The following is an 18,035-nucleotide window of genomic DNA, read 5'->3' as shown; positions in this document are numbered from 1 at the left end:
GATATGGGTCCTGGAGAGACTGGAGGAGTGAAATGTCCCACCTGGGACTGAGGCATTAGACGGCTCATTACAACCCAAAGCGAAATTTGGGAGAGAAGACAGCACTTTATAAGATGAGAAAACAGAGGGTACAGGTCTTAATAGAAGAGACATAGCAGTGATTCATGGAAACCTTCCTTGACCGGCCCTTGCCAAGTTTCATCCTCTGTCCATGTCTCAGAGAGGGGTTATTAGTTACATCTGACTCTCTCAAGGATGGATGACATAAAGTTTAAAGTATGATGGCATGGGAAAGGTACCCTGGAAAGTACACCCAAGAAGACCCAAGAAGACGTCAGCCACTCCTCCGTGTCCTCTTGGAGTTGAGTCCCACCCAAGCTTATTGTACCATTATACCCTTTAGGCACTGGGGATCAGCAACTACAAACATATTTATCAACTGCTGTATACATGAATAGGCAATTAAAAAATAACTCAGAATTCTCCAATCAAGGGTTAGAGAAAGACCTGTATAGATGGGTTTGTCTATATAGAACTTTGGCTACATATCACAGGGCATCTCAAACCCAAAAATATTGGGTAAAGAAAGTTTGGACACATCTCATGTAAGTGAGCTTGTAAGTCAAGTCATTAGGTCTGGGCTCACAACAAGGGCTGGCCGTACATGGTGAGTTTTGATCTTGAGTGAGCCATAGCATGCCTGTCCAATGAGATCAATAAATCTTTTGTGTCTGCCCCTTAGAGATGTAATAACACCAGGACCTGAGACCCCAGAACACTTTGCAGGGGCCAGATCCTAAAGGATAGTGGTACAGTTACTTTTGGAAGTTTATAGAAATACTCTTTAAGTTGCATAATAATAATGTCCAGTGTTTATAGAATACTTAGCAATATATAGAGTTCTTTTTGCAAATTTTTCATGTGGTGTTTGTGGGCTGTCTCTTCAATTACCATCTTTGTCCCTACCTTACAGCTGACAATGCTAGGTCTTAGAAAAGTTAACATTCAGGGTTGCTGACTCCTTTCCTTAACATTCAATAAGTCCCTACAATCGCCCAGGCACTTTGCTAGAAACTATGATACTGTTTATTGTTGCTTCCGGGAATCGAACCCAAGGCCTTGTGTATGTGAAAGCACAGAACCCCCAAATGTCCCCAGGCCCTCAAATGATTGTTTTTCCAGGAAGTGATTCTTTCCATCATAAAAGTCAAGGCCAGAACTCCTAACTCAGGGTCTCCGAATGTCGAGTTTGTGACTGTTCCCACAGTACCATTACCACACTCAGAACTGAGAACACACATGTAGCCACAGCCCAGTGATTCCCCCTGCTGATGATTCGGTACCATTCATACACAGCACACTCTTCATGTGTCATGACTGCTTTTCATAGCCACTCTGAGGACTAAGTAATTGCTTCTTCATCTCCAAGGCACAGGGCAGTTTCCCAGTGTTACATAACTAATCAGTAGTCCAACCAGAGATAGCAGCGGTGCAGAAGCATTTACTGTGGGCTTATTACATGCCAGATACTATGCTTTGAATGTGTCTACATGTGTCCACATGTGTGCATTGTATGCATGCATGTATACAAAATCTTTAGCCACCATGGAGAAAATCATGTTATTCCCTTCAGAGATGTGAGCGCCTCACCCAGGGTCCCAGAGCTCATGGTAAGAAGCCATTGCCTGCCATGGTGTCTAGTCTACTGCACCAGGCTAGGACCTGATTAAAAGGAAGGCAGTAACTTGTCAAAGTCTACTTTGAGAATGTTCTGGATCCTGGTACTTAATGTCCTTAGAAATACCACCTGTTTCCTAGTTCCTACAATCCCATTGTTCATTCTCAATTCCCAGGATCGCCAACCTCAAAATCCAGCTGGCCAAACTTGACAGTGAGGCCTGGCCTGGGGTGCTAGACTCAGAGAGGGACCGACTGATCCTCATCAGTGAGAAGGAGGAACTGCTGAAGGAGATGCGTTTCATCAGTCCCCGGAAATGGACCCAGGGAGAGGTGGAGCAGCTAGAGATGGCCCGGAGGCGACTGGAGAAGGACCTGCAGGCAGCCAGGGACACCCAGAGCAAGGCGCTGACCGAGAGGTGGGTCTGGGGTGAGGGGATGTGTCCCATTGGCCCAGAGAAGAAGGAGAGCATGCCATCTGACCTGACAGCCCAGCAGGAGCCAGAAGTGAGGGGTCAGGGTGGGGATACCTGAGCAGCCTGGTGAGAGCCCTCCTTTAGGGATGTTAGCTTTCCAGAGTGGCACACCAGAAACGACTTACATTCCCGTGCACCGGGACCCCAGTACTTCACCCAGGAGGTGCTCAGAAAGGTGTGTGATCGTTGAAGTAAGTCGAGTAGCGCTTGGTCACCTGGGGTAGTGATTTTCCAGTGTTGTAATGGTGACTCTCAGTCTCTTAGGCGATGGGAAATTCACAGTTCTCACACAGTTGAGCATCTCAGCTTTACAAACTAGGCTTGTACCTAGTGTCTCAGGGCAAATAGACCCCATTGCTTATTTCTGCTCCTAAACACATATATACATTTGGAAATCACTGTGTGGGTGTTTGGGCAGGGGAATGTCCTCTGATGTTCTCTGTTTTCTGTTAGACTGTCAGCCCTTGGCACCCATCGGTTCCACATCCTGGGAACCAGTCAGAGATTGAAAATGTTTGAAGAGTAGATTAAAAATTAATATAACAAAAAGTTCAGATATTCAATGCATTATTTTAACAATTGACTTTATAGCACTTCCACTGTGTTGGGATGCAATGTTTAGGGATGATTTAAAGCATACAGAAGAGCAGGTGAGATGGCTCAGTAGGGAAAGGTGGTTGCCACCAAGTCTGACAACCTGAGTTTAATCCTAGGACTACAGAGTGGAAGGAGGGGAAAATTTCAGCACAAGTACACACACACATACATACACACGCACACACACACACACACACACACACAAAATAATAAATTATACAGGAGAATATGTATACAGATACTATTTTATTTATATGCCGTCTTGAATATCTGAATGCTTTGTTATTGATGGGGGTATCTGGAGTCATAGCCAGGATATGCCATTGTTTTATTTTTCTTCTTCATGACCCACTGAACTGATTTCAGCACATCCTGAGGGGCTGGCATTTGAAAACAAGTGGTGTGCATGGGAGTTACAGACTGGACTGCTTATAGGCCAAGCAGCTGATGGAAATGCTTGAGGCGCACCTAACTGTAGACCCTACTTGTCTGGATCCAGCAAGCAGGAGACTAGGCTTTGTACTGCCCATGGTCCTTATACTTCCTTTTTTATAGTGCTTGAGGATAAAAGCTAGGGCCTCACACGTGCTAGGCAAGTGCTCTACTACTGAGCTATTCACCACAGTGGAACTTCCAAAGGTTATCACTTGGGCTTTTAAGTTTCAAATACTGACAATTAATGTAAACTGTAAAGATGGCGAGACAACCTCATCTGTGACCCTGAGACCTGTTTCAGACTCTGTGTATTTCCTTTGGGTGCTCCTTGTGACCCCTACTCCCACATTACAAAGTAGAACATTGTGTCTAAAGGAGGTCTTCTAGTCCCCAGACATTCACCCACCCGTCCCTTCATTCCCTCATTCGTTCCTGCCATCATCCATTCTTTAAAGTCCGTCCTGTAGCATGGCGTGTGTATGTGTGGCGACCTGGAGCGTTCAGAAGTTACGATGACAGTTATTTGAGGCTGCTGTCAGTGAATCAGTGCATTGGTTACTTTTCTGTTCTGTGAGAAAACAGTGTGTCCAAGGCAACTCATACAAGAAAGGGTTTATTTTGGCTTACAGTTCAAGAGGGCTAGAATTGATCCCAGCAGGGGAGCATGGCAGCAAGTGGCTGGAGCAGCAAGCTGAGGACTCATATGTTGAAACACAAGCAGAGCGTGTCGAGAGCAGACTACAAATAGGGCAAGGCCCGAAGCTCCCAAATCCTCTCCCCAATGATGTACTTCCTCCAGTGAGGCCACACCTCCTAAATGTGTCCCCAGATAGCTCTACCAAATATCCAGATACATGAGCCTATGGAGGACATTCTCATACAAACCGCTACAGTCACAAAGGGACTCCTCCCAGCAACTTAATCTCAGAGCTTCCAGCTTCTAGGATCATAGAAAATAGATTGTCTAATGCGGGGGGGGGGGTTCCCCGGCATGTAAGAGAGAGAATGAGAACTCACCAGGGAGGAAAGACGAGTGGGAGCACTTTTCTAATAACCTGCAAGTCTCTTCTGATTATCTCACTTTGTCATAGCAGATTTTGAGTAGTATCTCCCCGCCTACCACTTAAGGGGCACAGAACTGAAGCTAGTGATTTTTCATTTTAATTTTTTATATGAACATAAATAGTGCTTGTAAATATTTACAAAGCAGGATGATATTTTAGCATATGTCCACCTTGAATAATGATGACACCGGGATAATTGACATTTCTGTTGTCAACATTTATCATTTCTGTTCCAGGAGCTTTCCGATTCTTCTTGCTGTTTTGAAATAAGTTGTTCACTGCAGCTCTCCAACTGCAATATAGAGCACCAGAACTAATTTCTCCCGTGTGAATGTATTTCGGAACTCATTATCTGACCTCTGTCTCGCCTTCCCAGTGACCATGGTTCTTCTCTGCTCCTATGAGATTGATTTCTGTGGCTTCTAAAAATGAGAGCATGCAGTGTTTATCTGTACTCAGTTCATTTCATTTAACAGAACGTCTCCCAGATCCATTTATCTTACTCCAAATGACAGTATTCCATTCTTCTTTTATGATTTAATAATACTTGTACAAGCAGATACACACCCGCACACCCACACTGTGATTTTCAAATGTATGTAATTGTTCGGGAGCAGGAATAAGCGAGGGGATTAATTTTCCCAGCAATGCCAGGTATCAGCCTCGTTTGTACAGCAAGGGAACACGCATGTGCCTCAGCAGAAGCAGTCTGGGAATGCCAGGTGCCTGCATGTGCTCTGTATATCCACAGCCCTGTAGCCCTTGCCCTCAGAAGCACCCACTCACAGCAGCATCCTAGCAACAGAGTAAGCTCTGTTTTCACTAGTGTCTGATGGTTGTCCAGGCCCAGCCATGCCCCTGGGGGCCTCAAAGATCCCACAGTTGCTAACTGGACCACTCTTTGCTGGCCAGGCACATTCTTAGGACTGCTAACTGGGACATCCAAAATCTATTCCCTTCTCTTCTATCCTCTATTGGCAGGAATGGCTAGCCAAATCTCATCCATCACCAATTTAGTCTAAGGAGAACAGCAGACCTTAAATAACTGGTGTTTTACAGCCCACACAGGCACTTGCCCGAAGGCACTATGCTGATTTTCCTTTGAGGATAAGGGTTCTGTCTGTATGTCCTGTGCCTTTCTTTAGTGTTTCTTGAAACTATAAATGGGTGGGTGGCCTGGGCAGGTACTTACTGGACTCTCACCTGTGACTAGACCCAGTGACTGTCCCTGGGAGCCTCTGGCAGTCCATCATCTTCTCTGCCGGAAGCTGGAGAAAACACACTGATCACAGCCCTGCTTGACTCTTGGGTCAAAAGAGATACTTTATACCTGTTAACCCTGAGCAAACTGTTGACCAATATGGACTTCATTTGTCTCATAGAGGAAAAAAAGAAGACAAAGGCACTGAGTACCGGAAGTCTGCAAGCAGGCTTTGGACCAGATTGTGAATTGAGACTATTTCATTGCTGTGAAAGTTCTCGTTTCCTGAGGCTAGAACTAGAGGTCCCTTCAGGCACTCCGAAGGTGTGCCAGCGTATGTGCCAGACCCTATATTCTGTCTAGCAACTTGAGAGCGACCTCCACTTTACAGACAGGAAATCGAGGCTCATTTGAACATCACCTTGTGACAGCTGGGATTAGAAGCCTCCAAGCTCGTGATTCAAGCCCTTTCTGTGTTCAGGCAGCTGCCCACTCAGTGTTGCTTTCAGCCCCATCTTTCAAAGGTCAAGGTGCTTGGATGGGACAGTGAATCCACACAGCCAATCTAGAGAGTCAAGACTCTCCACTCCTCTATGGATCAGGCCACACAGAGGGGCGGGGGGGCAGGGGGAGGGCAAGCTGCCTGGGGTCAGGAAGGAAGTGAGCAGAGGCAAGAGGTCATATGTGTCCTGAGAGGGGTCTGAGGAGAGAAGCCATGGGAGTGGTGGGGAAGATACTGATGAATCTCCAGTGGCTTGATCCTGAGCCCTGTCTGTCTGTCTGTCTGTCTGTCTGCCTGTATTCGATACTGAGCCTCTAGATTCCCCCCCCCCTGTGTGTGTGTGTCTTTCCATTCTCTTCCCGTAAACTCCCTGGTGTCCTTTGTACATTTCTCCTCCCCTCCCCCTCTCTCCTTTTAGAACTGATTTTCATTCTTTACGTTCCCCATGCTTCACTATCTCTTTCAACCATGCGTCAGAGCTGGTATGCAGTCACACGGGATGCTTGTCTGATCATGGGTACCACGCCCCGCCCCACCCTGGGGACCAGTTCTTCAGGCCTGAGATGCAGCCCAGGCTATTGCATTTTTAACCAGCACCCCAGGTGCCAAGCTACAGCTTGTGGGCATTCAGGCCCCACCCCCCCTAGATCTTCTGCCTGTTTCCACAACTGATGTATTCATGGTCTCCCAGCATGTACCGGGCACATCACTCACTTGCCATCTGGCCTGCTAAGCCTGTTGCTGCTGGGAGGGGACAGCAGCACCTGCATGTTATTGTCTGGCTGTCCTTGCCGTGCTCAGGAAGTCAAGTCAGCTGGATGACAGTTCCCTCACTGTTCTGCGCAGGCTTCAGTGGGGAGCTGCTTTTGCTCCCAACATCCTCAGGCTTGCTCTATAGAAACCATGAGCTCCACTTCTTGACCTCAGACGCATCCTCCTTGGTGAGCTTTGCTCTCAGAGAGATGGGACATTGCACAGCCTCATCCATTCCATTGAGAATCCTAGGGTTTGTTCATGGCAAGTCCCATCTGCCAGCCTGCCCTCTGTCCCCATCAGCCCCAGGCAAGAATCTGGGAGGAAAGCTATAGAGATTGAGTTGACCAAGACTCTTGCCAAGGCCAGTCGGCCTACAGTTGGCTTACTGCTCTGGCTGTCTTGTCAGTATTTTGCCAGGTTCACTTGTCCAGTAGCAGCCCAGCATGCCCTCTGCGCTCTGAGTTGTGTCTGGGACCACCTCTGGTCTCGTGTGCTAGAGGCCTGGCTATTGTGGTAGAGATGACTTGGTTTGGTTTGATTTTGTATGGAAACCAGCCCTTGCCCTCAGGCCCCAGGCAGAGCTGGCTGAGTTCTTGATGTCTTCCTGAGTCCAGGGAGCAAGGGTCAGTCAGTTCCTATTCCAGCAGGGTGGCAGAGAGGAGCAGTAAGTCACCTCAACATGGAAATGTATCATCCAGACCCACAGTAGAGTGAATGAACACAGCTGCTTCATCTAGGAAGAGTCTCCATTCCTCCCCAGCTCCTGTCTACAGAGCCACTTAAATCTCTCTGTTAGCAGAGGATCCACCTGCCACAAGAATAGCCCCCAAATCTCTTATCTGTGGATAAACGCTCTTTACGTACCTACATAATATCTTAGTAGTCCCCCAGTAGCTGGTAGCCTCCCTAGTCATTGAAGAGCCCACAGCCTTTCTACTTCCCCTTTAAGGTAACAAGAGTCTGGGGAAGCCACTTCCCTTAAACACATCAGCCCAATACACATGGCTTCTGCTCATACCCCATTGTCTAGAAGTTGTTCACGTGCCTCAACCAGCTGCAAGGGAGCCTGGGAAGGTGACCTAGGTTTAAGCCTGGGAACCCAGGTCACAGGCAAGGCTAGAAATCTTGGCCACAAAGCCATTTGCTCAAAGTTTAAGTTAGGGATCCCTTCCTCTGTTGTTTTCAATTCTTCTCGATCTTCTCGCAGCCTGTGCTAATTAGATGCCTGTTGTCTTCATCCCTTCATGCTCTGTAAGAGTGACAGTGAGTTCTCTTTCCCTCAGTGCTGTGCTTGTGATGCCAGGGACAACATCTAGTGTGACCTGGGTACTCAGCAAATAATGGTTGATGAAAAGGAGGACTCGGGGAAGGAGAGGAGATAACTGTTGAAAGAAAAGAGGGAGAGAGAGACAGAAGGAGGAGAGGGAGGGAATGGTACTTTAGTAGAATCCTAATTCTTCCACTAATTCCATAATTTTGAGTAGCTTATGTAACTCGGAGACTCAATTTCCTCATTTGTAAAACAGTTAAAAATCAATCTTCACATGCTAATATCACTGCAAATTAAATCAGTGCAATGTATTCAGGTTCCTGGCTTAGTCTGTAATGTACGGCAGGTAGTGACACAGTTACTATAGAATTTATATGTAAAAAGGCTGTATGTCCTCATGATGCCTTAGTAAGAAAGATGTTTTTACAGTCCCTGTGCATGTGTCTTTGGGTTGGCATGTCCATCTATTAGGGCACAGACCTCATTTTCCTTTTTAGAGATTAGGAGGGGAGCTGGAGCATGGTGTCCCTTTGCAGAGTCACTGTCATGCCTGCTCTTGCTCCAGGTTGAAGTTAAACAGCAAGAGGAACCAGCTGGTGAGAGAACTAGAGGAAGCCACCCGGCAGGTGGCCACTCTGCACTGCCAGCTGAAAAGGTGAGTGGTGGCTGGTGGCTGTCCCCTGTGAACGGTCAGGAGGTGATCCAGCTACACACCACCCTTCACCGATCCTCCTTGACTATTAGAAGCATAGAATGTGTAGCAGAGATGGGCTTGGCCAGGGTGGTTGACTGTGGTCTTCCATCTTTTGGGACTGTAAACACAGAGATGGCCCCAGGAAGATGCCCACATGTCTGAAAGCATGTCACTCCTGCCTGCCAACCTGCTTCTACAGAGTATATCTGGAACCTCATAGTAGAACAATATTCAGAAAGATTTCAAGGCCAGCCTGATCTACATAGCGAGTTTGAGGTCAGCCTAAACTATATAAAACTATATATTTAAAAAGGTGGGAGTGGATTTCAAGAACAATATTCAGAAAGATTTCAAGGCCAGCCTGATCTACATAGCAAGTCTTAGGCCTGCCAGAGCTACACAGTGGAACGCCATCTCAATCAACCGATAAATAAAAGAAAACAAACAAAAGCATTTCAATAAAGATGCAATATGACCAGTAGGTAACAAGGCTAGAAGGAAACTGTGGAAGCCAAGTGTGTGGCTTCCAACTGTAATTCCAGCACTCGGGGCTTCAAAGGAGAGCATCAAGAGCTTGAGGCCAGCCTGACCTACAAAGCAAGAGACTGAACTTGAGTCCATATCTGCTACTTCGTGTATATGACTTTCTCAGGATCTCTATTTTTCTCCTTAGTGAAATTGGGTGTGTGGTCGGTCCAGCTTAGGCTGTCAAGTGGGCAAGTGTTTTCCAGAGTTTGGTGGGGTTCTCAGTGGCCACCTCACTCCATTGTCGTCTCTTTCTTCCTCTCCCTGCCCCCAAGCCTCTCAAGCAGCATGCAGTCACTGTCTTCAGGAAGCAGCCCTGGGTCACTCACTTCCAGCCGGGGCTCCCTGGCTGCCTCTAGCCTGGACTCCTCCACCTCAGCCAGCTTCACTGACCTGTATTATGACCCATTCGAGCAGCTAGACTCGGAGCTCCAGAACAAGGTGGAACTGCTATTCCTGGAGGGCGCCACAGGCTTCCGGCCCTCGGGCTGCATCACCACCATCCATGAGGATGAGGTGGCCAAGACACAGAAGGCAGAAGGAGGCAGCCGCCTGCAGGCCTTACGCTCCCTGTCTGGCACTCCCAAATCCATGACCTCCCTGTCACCGCGCTCCTCTCTCTCCTCCCCATCCCCTCCCTGCTCCCCTCTCATCACTGATCCCCTTCTGGCTGGAGATGCCTTTCTGACCCCGCTGGAGTTTGAAGACACAGAGCTGGGTACCACTCTCAGTGAGCTGAGTCTCAGCAGCAGTACCCGGGACAGATATCGGCTGGAGGAGCCAGGACCTGAGGGCAAGCCACTGGGCCAAGGTAAGGAGCACAGTGTCCTTATTTGGAACCAGGAGGCATGGGGTTCCTGACTACTGTCTATGGCTGCGTCTTTGTGTGATTGGTTATTTATTCAGCAGATACTGACAAATGCAGAATGCCCTAGGTCCTAGGCTAGGGTTTTGTTTTGTTATGGTGGATTTCATTCAACAGATATTTAGCACCTAGTAAAATGAATCCCAGATCCTTGCCTAATTGAATGCACATGGATTAATTCAGCTAAGCTTTTCATAGATATGCCATATGGCAAACTTGGTTGCTGAGGATCTGTGTAGATGGCAGATACTGCTCATGAAAAGCTTGGGTTCGGCTAGAGTCATAGGCACTAGATATGTACCAGATAAAAGCATGTGAAGCAAATACAGCAGGGTATGGGGGGACCCTTTAGATGGAGTGAGATGGCTGGTTCAGAATGGACAGAGGCTTAAATGATAAAAAGGACTTCGGGGGATAAGTGTAAGAAGGTGTGGCAGTATCCAACTATGATCCCAGCATGCAGGGGGAAGAGGCATGGGGCTTAGGAATGCAAAGTCATCCTCCACCATGCAGCCAATTTGGTTGGAAACCTTGAGAGCTTATCTCAAAATACAAAACCATGGGCTGGTGAGACAGCTGAGTGGGTGAAGGTGCTGGCTGTACAAGCTTGAGAGCCAGAGTTCAATACCCCGAAGCCACAGTAAAAGGAGCACTGACTCCCAAAACTTGTCCTCTGACCTCCCTTCACATGAGCACTATGGTACACTCACGTGCACACATGCACATATACACAGTGATAATACGTTTACTTTAAAAAGGGGGTGAGTAGAAGGGGTGGTACGAAGGGAGGAAGTGGAACGTCTGGGGCCACAGCAGTGGGCATAACTTGGGGCCAGGAAGCTACGGCTCAGTGGCAGTGTCCTGATCACACAGGACCTGCTAGTGGGATGTTGATTCTAGACTAATTATAACAAGGACCCATGCGACCTTGGGAAGCCTGGGAATGACTTGCATTTCTTTCTGAAATCAAAAAGAACATTCCAGAGTTGGTTGGGATTCAAATGGACTCCAGATTGGATGCTGCTGGTGAGATGACACCCTAGGTTTACAAGAAGGAAAACTGTACCCACTGTCCCAGATTAAATTGCAGTTCTCCACACTTATCTGATATATGTTGTATAGAAAGGAAGGAAGGAAGGAAGGAAGGAAGGAAGAAAGAAAGAAAGAAAGAAAGAAAGAAAGAAAGAAAGAAAGAAAGAAAGAAAGAAAGAAAGAAAGAAAGAGAAATGAGTTGTTTCTTCTCTGCCCATTTTATAGATAGGGAAGCTGAGGTTCAAAGAGGTAACATCCCTTGGCCAGGGTTGCCCTCACAGCAAATGAGGAAGCTAGCCCTAGAAGCTAGGTCTTTCTGATCCCAGAGCCCAATCCCTGGGTGGAAAGAAGCTCAGTGTCCCACAAATTTGTGACCCTCTTGGGACTTGCTAGCCCCACCCAGACATGCCATAGCAGAGTGCTCATTAAGCTCATTTGTGGGCCTCACCTTGCACCCCCCCTTCCCCCGTGTCCTAGCAGCAATGGTATTATTGGCTTTTGTGTTTGGGTCAAGGCATACAAAGCTCAGGTCATGCTGCATATGTTTATCCATTTAAACCTCATACCTCTGCGAAGTGTCTATTGTCTGCTTTAGAATGGGCAGTAGCGTGGCTGCTGTTCTGGAACTGCCAGTTTGTGCATAGGAGCCAGTGGTGGGGGAGTGAAGTTTCCCTGTTAACTAAAGGCTCTGAGTGTCAGCCATTTCTATAAAGAGGGGCTGAGAGATCCTGGGGTTCCCTCACCAGGAAGGGAATCTTGCTGAGTTTTCTCCAACAAAAATAAAAACAAGCCTCTTCCTAGTGCAGATGGCCAGCCTCAGCAAATTGATCCCCAGAGAGAAGGGGGTGTGGGTAGAACCTCTACCTTGGCTTAAGAAGTCTTTGTTCAGGATCCAGGGCTACATCAGGACATTCAGACTCCAACCAGGTCCCGGAAAGAGAACCTTCCCCTCCCAACAGTCTCAGGTACTCCTGGGCTAGAGATAGCACTAGGTGACAATGTGTTTCTTTCACGCCATCTCCAGCAACCTCCTCTGGTGTGAGCAGTGCCAGTCAGAGCTCAGCCACTAAGCAGGTTATGCGATTAGTGCTGCCGTTCAGTCAGCAGACAAATTAATCCCCTTAAGTGGTTTAGCAGAGGTTGGAGATTGTGTGGGGATGAAGGTGGGAAGTCTCCCCCAGGGCTCAGCAGATGTGACGCAAGGCTGGGAAGGCTTTTTGCTCATCTCCAGCACCTCATGTGTCTCAGGCTCTCCTCACAACTGGTTTGTTCCCCGGAGCCTGCTGAAACCCCAGTCTCTGTGCGCCACCATACATCGAGCCCCTGGGTCGACCTGGCATGCACAAGTTGCCTAGGCGTATTTGACTGTACAGTGAAATACCTGGAACTAGCCTTCATGGATGGCAAGATGTGATTTCTTCCCTTTTGCAGCTCAGGACCTGGCAGTGGGTCTTGCACACCACAGGTGCTCATTACTTGGGCATAGAGTTATGACCCCAGCCAAAGACTTCTGCTAAGGGAAGAGATAGAGGAGGAGCTATGGATGCATCCTCCCTTGCTTTCCTTTAAGAGGCGAAGGGCTGTTAATTTGTCCCGGGTATGTTGGGAAGACCCAGAAAACAGCACTACTCTCTGGGCATAGTGATTGTGGCTTATGATCTCAGCACTCAGGAGGCTTAGGCAGAAAGATCAGGAGTTTGAAGCTAACCTTGGCTACCTGCCCCCCCCAAAAAAAGTATTTGCTTCACAAACACAATGGCCTGAGTTAAACCCCCAGAATTTGTGGTTAAAAAAAAAAAGTATAGGTAATGTGTGCTGTAATCCCAGCACTGGGAAGGCAGACACTTGGATCCCTGAGACTTGCTGGCCAACTAATCTATCCTAATGGTGAGCCCTATAAAGTAGGTGTTGTTATCTTCACCACACAAACAAGGAACCTGGGACTTACCGGGGTTCAGTCAGTGTCCCAGGGCCATAAAGCAGCATATGGCAAGGCCATGTTTGAAACCAGGCAGTTTCACGTTTTCTGTGAATGAGTGTTTAGTCTGCTTGTATTTACATGTGCCACATTTGTGCCCATACCTTTAAAGGCCAGAAGAGGAAGGCAGATCCCCTGGATCTCTCTCTCTCTCTCTCTCTTTCTCTTCTCTCTCTCTCTCTCTCTCTCTCTCTCTCTCTCTCTCTCTCTCTCTCTCTCTCTCTCTCTCTCTGTGGGGGCGGGGGGATTTATTAGCATGACCTACAAGCTGTGGTCCAGCTAATCTAACATGGCTGTCTATGAACAGAAGGTCCAAGAATCCAGTAGTTGTTCAGTCTATGAGGCTGGATGTCTTCAGTGTACCCCAGAATCCCAATAAGTAGGCTCTAATGCCAGGGAAAGAATGGACTTGCCAGCAAACACAAGAACAAAGAGAGAGCAAGCTTCCTTCTTCCATGCTCTTATATGGACTGCCAGCAGAAGGTGTGGCCCGCATAAAGGTGGGTCTCCCTGCCTCAAAGGTCTGGATTAACCCACACCAAATAATTTAACTGAGAAAAAAAAATCCCTCACAGATGTGCCCAGCCATTTGGGCTTTAGTTAATTCCAGATGTGGTCAAGTTGACAACCAAGCACAGCCATCACAGACATGAGATTGCATGCGACCCCTTCCCTTGTCTTGAGCCAAGAAGGACCTTATTTGAGTGTCCAGAGGTATTGAAGTTCACTGGGACCATCAGGAGAGTGGGTCAGAATTGTGGTTTCTGACTTTGACATTCCCTCTTTCATCTTCCCCTTACCTCATACAGCTGCAAGCGTGGCCCCAGGGTGTGGCCTGAAAGTGGCCTGTGTATCCGCTGCAGTGTCCGATGAGTCGGTGGCTGGGGACAGTGGTGTGTATGAAGCTTCGGCACAGAGGTGGGTCCCCAGGTGTTGTCCTCTGCAGGGGAGTGTATGAGCCCTGGATGTTCAAGCCCACACTCCACAGGGTGTGGTGTGGCTGCAGAAGGGCGTTTTCAGTGACCCAGGCTTTCCCCTGGCAGCCCTCTTTGGAGCCACACCCAAGATGGCAGACACCAAAGATGCAGGTGGTGTCCAAGGCTCCCGGGGCAAATGTGGGTTCCGGGGTGGCAATTGCAAAGTGTGTACCAGGGAGATAGATGCTAGAGAAAGAGAGTATATTCTAGAGTGGGGTCTCAAGCGCCTGGGAAAATGAGGGTTCAGTGACACACCGAGCACACAGCCAGCAGTCTAGTCTCACAGCAGAAAAGGCCTTTGTTCATGGGCAGCTATGGGGACATTGACTCCTTCCCTGGTGTCTTGTAGACTGGGTACTTCTGAGGCTGCTACATTCGACAGTGAAGAATCAGAAGCCGTGCGAGCCACTCGGGTTCAAATTGCCATGAAGTAAGTGATGAGGATGGGGACAAGGAGAGGGAGAGGGTTTACATAGGGCCTCTTCTTCAATGACAATGTACCTTCATGGCTATCCATGGGAGAAGCAGGGCCCATTAGCCTTGGCGGGGTCCTGAGTAGAGGGCTATTGACCCCTTCACCATAGATGAGGAATGCCAAGTTTCTTGTGACTGGTACTGATCTGGACAGTGGCAGACAACATAGGTTTTCTGCTTGCAGAGTATCTACTCTTCTGGTGGTTGCCTTTGCAATGATCCTAACTCAGGCTCGGTGACCCTGGAGACCGTAGCCCAGCTCTGACTGACAGGCACACTGCTATTGCTGTTGGTTTCTCTTCCTGGGGGGATGACTTCCACGTTTTCTTATACAAAAATTTTAATATCAGAAAATTTCACACTAACTTCTGGTACCTCTTTAAAAATTTGAAATGTGTGGACCAGTTGGATGGCTTACCCAGTAAAAGCGCTTAATACGAAAGCCTGAGTTCAGTCTCCAGAACTACAGTGGGGACAGACAACTACCTTCCAAAAGCTGTCCTCTGACCTCTATGACCCCTGCCCATGCTCTATGCCATGTGCACACCTGTACTCATACCCACTCAATCTTCCCATAATAATAATAAATAAAATAACATTTAAAACTTAGAAAAATAAAAAGAGGCTGGAGAAATGACTCGGTTTGGTTCCCAGCAAACCAGGAGGGTCACAGCCACCTGTAACTCTAGCTCTAGGGGAATGATGTTCCTGGTCTCTGCAGGTACTACATTTACCTCCATACGGACACATGCAAGTACACATGATTAAAATATATAAATCTTTAAAATAAAAATAAGCCAGACGTGGCAGTGCACATCTCTAATCCCAACACTTTGGAAGCAGGGGTAGGCAGATCTCTAGGAGTTTGAGGCCAGCCTTGTCTACATAGCAAGTTCCAGGCCAGCCAAGACTATATAGCAAGACTTTGTCTCAATTATAAACAAACAAACAAATAAAAATTCAGGTGACCGGCAGTTCTGAACCTGTGTTTAGTCATGGCAACAAAGCAAGGGTGAGTGATGTTTAGCTTATGACACTTAACAGAGCAGCCAGCGGCCCTGACATATGACTGTTAAGAAAGAAAATATTGGGCGTGGTGGCACATACCCTTAGTCCTGGCACTGGGGAAGCAGAAGCAGAAGGATTTCTGTGAATTCAAGGCCAGCCTGGTCTACATAGGTTAGCTAGAGCTACACAGTGAGACACTGAAAGAAAGAAAGGAAGGAAGGAAGGAAGGGAAGGGGGAAGGAGAAAAAGTAAGGCAATAAATGATTTGCTGATTGGTGTTCTACCCGCCCCTTCATTTCAGGTATGATGAGAAGAATAGACAGTTTGCAATATTAGTAATCCAACTGAATAACCTCTCTGCTATGTCACTGCAACATGACCAGAAAGTGTGAGTATGGAGCCCGCATGTGTACATCCCTCTCACCCAACGTGCTTCTCCCCTGGGAAAGCTCTTTGGCTGTGTCCTGATCTAACTCCAAATACCGCTGCAGGTATTTAATGCAGCTGGAGCTGCCAATGCACACACACACACACACACACACACACACACACACACACACACACACACACACAGCATGCTTACCAGCTTTGGAGAGTGGCGCTGTAGACAGCTTCCCCGCTTCCTGATACGGCCTGGATGCCTACCACCTACTTGCTCCAGGAATGCTGGGCAAGCTGGTCCTTCATGGAAAGGGGCTGTGATCTCATGAGAACAGTCAAGTCCCTGCTATCTTCTTTATGCAGAAGTGACTCTCTGGTTCTCTAGGAAGGATGTGACTGGTGCGTTACCTGGAGGCTGCTAGGACAGCAAGCACCTGCACCGTTTGCATGCATCCTTGCTGTAGACTGGGCTTATGCTGTAGTCATCTACATTCTTGCATTGTCTTCCATAACTAGACCGTAAGGCCTGGGCACAGTAGTTGCTGTATTCAGTGACTTGGGACAGGATGTGGGGAGAAAAGAGAAGGCTGACAACCCTAAGGAAGACCAGACTAGAGCTCTAGATTGTCTCATTTCTGCCCCTCAGACAACACCAGGACCAGAAATGGGGAGGCATAGAGAGGCAAATCCCTGGGGCTTAGTAGCCAGCCAGCCTAGCCTATTTGGCAAGCCCCAAGCCAATGAGAGACTATCTTTTAAAAACAAGCTAGATGGCATGTGAGGACTGACACACAAGCTTGACCTCTGGCCTCCATGTACACACAAAACAGAATCGTCAAATTCCTGCTTGCCGGGATGAGAGCACCTGCCTGGAGCTCATGAGGACCCCTCTTCCCACCATTGCTCAGTGCTACTGAACTGCCCCCTGCCAATGTTTGCACACAGTGTGCCTCAGCCTCCACAACCTTGAGACTCCTTGAGAACTTGGAGACCCATGGCAGGAAGAGCAGTTGGTACCCCAGAGCCCTCCCTGAATCTCTCGCATAAAACATTCTGCATGCTCTCCTTCCCGGCTGGCTCCCTGGGGATTTCTGCAATAGGTCAACCCCAGACAGCTGACCCAACTCTCTGATGGTTCTGTCTCCCCCAGGAACATCCGTGTCGCCATCCTGCCTTGCTCTGAAAGCAGCACCTGCCTGTTCAGAACCCGGCCTCTGGACTCAGCAGATACCCTCGTGTTCAATGAGGCATTCTGGGTGTCCATGTCCTACCCAGCCCTTCACCAGAAGACCTTACGAGTGGATGTCTGTACCACTGACAGGAGCCATGCAGAGGAGTGCCTGGTGAGGGCCCAGTCTGTCTCTGTCTGTCTGTCCAGCTGGCCTTCAGTCCTCAGGGCAGAAAGGTGATACAGGGTGGGTATGTGTCATGTCAGTTCTGGATGCCACTGCAGAGGGGCGTGGTCTCAGACCTGAGGTGTGTGAGAGGAGTAGCAGGCTGAAAGGACCTGAAGTGCACACATACCATCTGCCTCAGCTTCACCTTGCAGCATTAGAGTTCACTCAAGAAGCACAGAGTAGTAAAAACAGCCTGATGTTCAGATCCCCCTTTACCACTTGAGGTCTAGCTGAGTGGCCATGGGCAAGTTCCTTAACATCTCTGCTTTTCACTTTCTTTGTCTACAGTGACTCCTGATTGTCCACTGGCCACTGCTGTGAGGCTTCTAAACGTGTATACAAAGCTCCTAACGATGTGTCTGACACAGGTTCTCGGTTAACAGGACCCCTGCTGTTCCCCTGGCTCCCTCCTCTTCTCTGCATTGATAGGAGCCAGGATTGGAGATGCAACGGCCCTATGAAAGCCATGCACTTAAATACAGGCAGAGCAAGGTTGTTCAACCTTGAGTAACCCCTCCTCAGGGGCTTCTGGGATATAAATGAACTGAACAAAATGAAAGGCTGTCTTAACTCTGATGCCTTTTCCAAGAGTTTCAATGACAGCTCCAGCGTCTTTAAAGCAATGTGGGCTTTAGAGTTAAAAGAGAGCTCTGCTCACCCTGGTCTCTGCTGGGAGCCTATTAGGTGCTTGTGCCTACGTTGGGCACTGGAGATCTGGTGAGAGAC

General features: G+C 48.2%; 1 protein-coding gene across 2 annotated transcripts in view; it reads left to right on the top strand.

Moving 5' to 3' along the window:
• Wwc1 (WW and C2 domain containing 1) overlaps positions 1–18,035 on the top strand; it is a 148,389-nt gene that overhangs the window by 104,814 nt on the left and 25,540 nt on the right. For both annotated transcript variants that reach the window (XM_040748456.1, XM_040748455.1), the window contains exons 9-15: positions 1,854–2,096; positions 8,544–8,633; positions 9,473–10,008; positions 13,882–13,990; positions 14,399–14,479; positions 15,833–15,919; positions 17,063–17,255. In XM_040748456.1, the coding sequence (XP_040604390.1) occupies positions 1,854–2,096; positions 8,544–8,633; positions 9,473–10,008; positions 13,882–13,990; positions 14,399–14,479; positions 15,833–15,919; positions 17,063–17,255 (1,339 nt within the window). The remainder of the gene's footprint in view (positions 1–1,853; positions 2,097–8,543; positions 8,634–9,472; positions 10,009–13,881; positions 13,991–14,398; positions 14,480–15,832; positions 15,920–17,062; positions 17,256–18,035) is intronic.

The sequence above is a fragment of the Mesocricetus auratus genome, unplaced genomic scaffold, assembly GCF_017639785.1.
Source record: "Mesocricetus auratus isolate SY011 unplaced genomic scaffold, BCM_Maur_2.0 Super-Scaffold_100007, whole genome shotgun sequence".
NCBI lineage: Eukaryota > Metazoa > Chordata > Mammalia > Rodentia > Cricetidae > Mesocricetus > Mesocricetus auratus.
This window is presented reverse-complemented; position numbering and strand designations above follow the sequence as displayed.